Source organism: Mesitornis unicolor, unplaced genomic scaffold (genome assembly GCF_000695765.1).
Source record: "Mesitornis unicolor isolate BGI_N332 unplaced genomic scaffold, ASM69576v1 scaffold33233, whole genome shotgun sequence".
Taxonomy (NCBI): Eukaryota; Metazoa; Chordata; class Aves; order Mesitornithiformes; family Mesitornithidae; genus Mesitornis; species Mesitornis unicolor.
In genome coordinates, this window is record NW_010173211.1 from 77389 (window position 1) to 77709 (window position 321).

The 321-nt window shown below is 41.1% G+C and overlaps 1 protein-coding gene across 1 annotated transcript in view; it reads left to right on the forward strand.

The window, feature by feature from the left end:
- UBA3 (ubiquitin-like modifier activating enzyme 3) overlaps positions 1–321 on the forward strand; it is a 6220-nt gene that overhangs the window by 3892 nt on the left and 2007 nt on the right. Inside the window, exon 4 of the mRNA XM_010180642.1 lies at positions 53–133. Coding sequence (XP_010178944.1) covers positions 53–133 — 81 coding nt within the window. The remainder of the gene's footprint in view (positions 1–52; positions 134–321) is intronic.

A 321-nucleotide genomic window follows, 5' to 3' on the forward strand; every position in this document is an offset into this window, starting at 1 on the left:
AAGAGTGAATCTACTAAAATAATGCATTTGAAATTGCTTGTTTTTTCCCCAGACCAAAGGATGTTGGGCGACCAAAAGCAGAAGTTGCGGCAGAATTCCTAAACAGCCGCATTCCCAACTGTGCTGTCGTGCCGTATCCTTTGATGGGGAAGTAGTAGCCCCAAAAGCTTAAAGCCTAGAAAACTCTGTAGGTGGTAAGACTATCTGAAGTATTTTGCTGCCGTCCTCTCTTTTTCATGCAATAAAGAACAGATTCATTCAAGTGGTGACTGAGAATTCTCTTTCAGTGATATTAGCATACAGGAAATATGCATAGGGAAA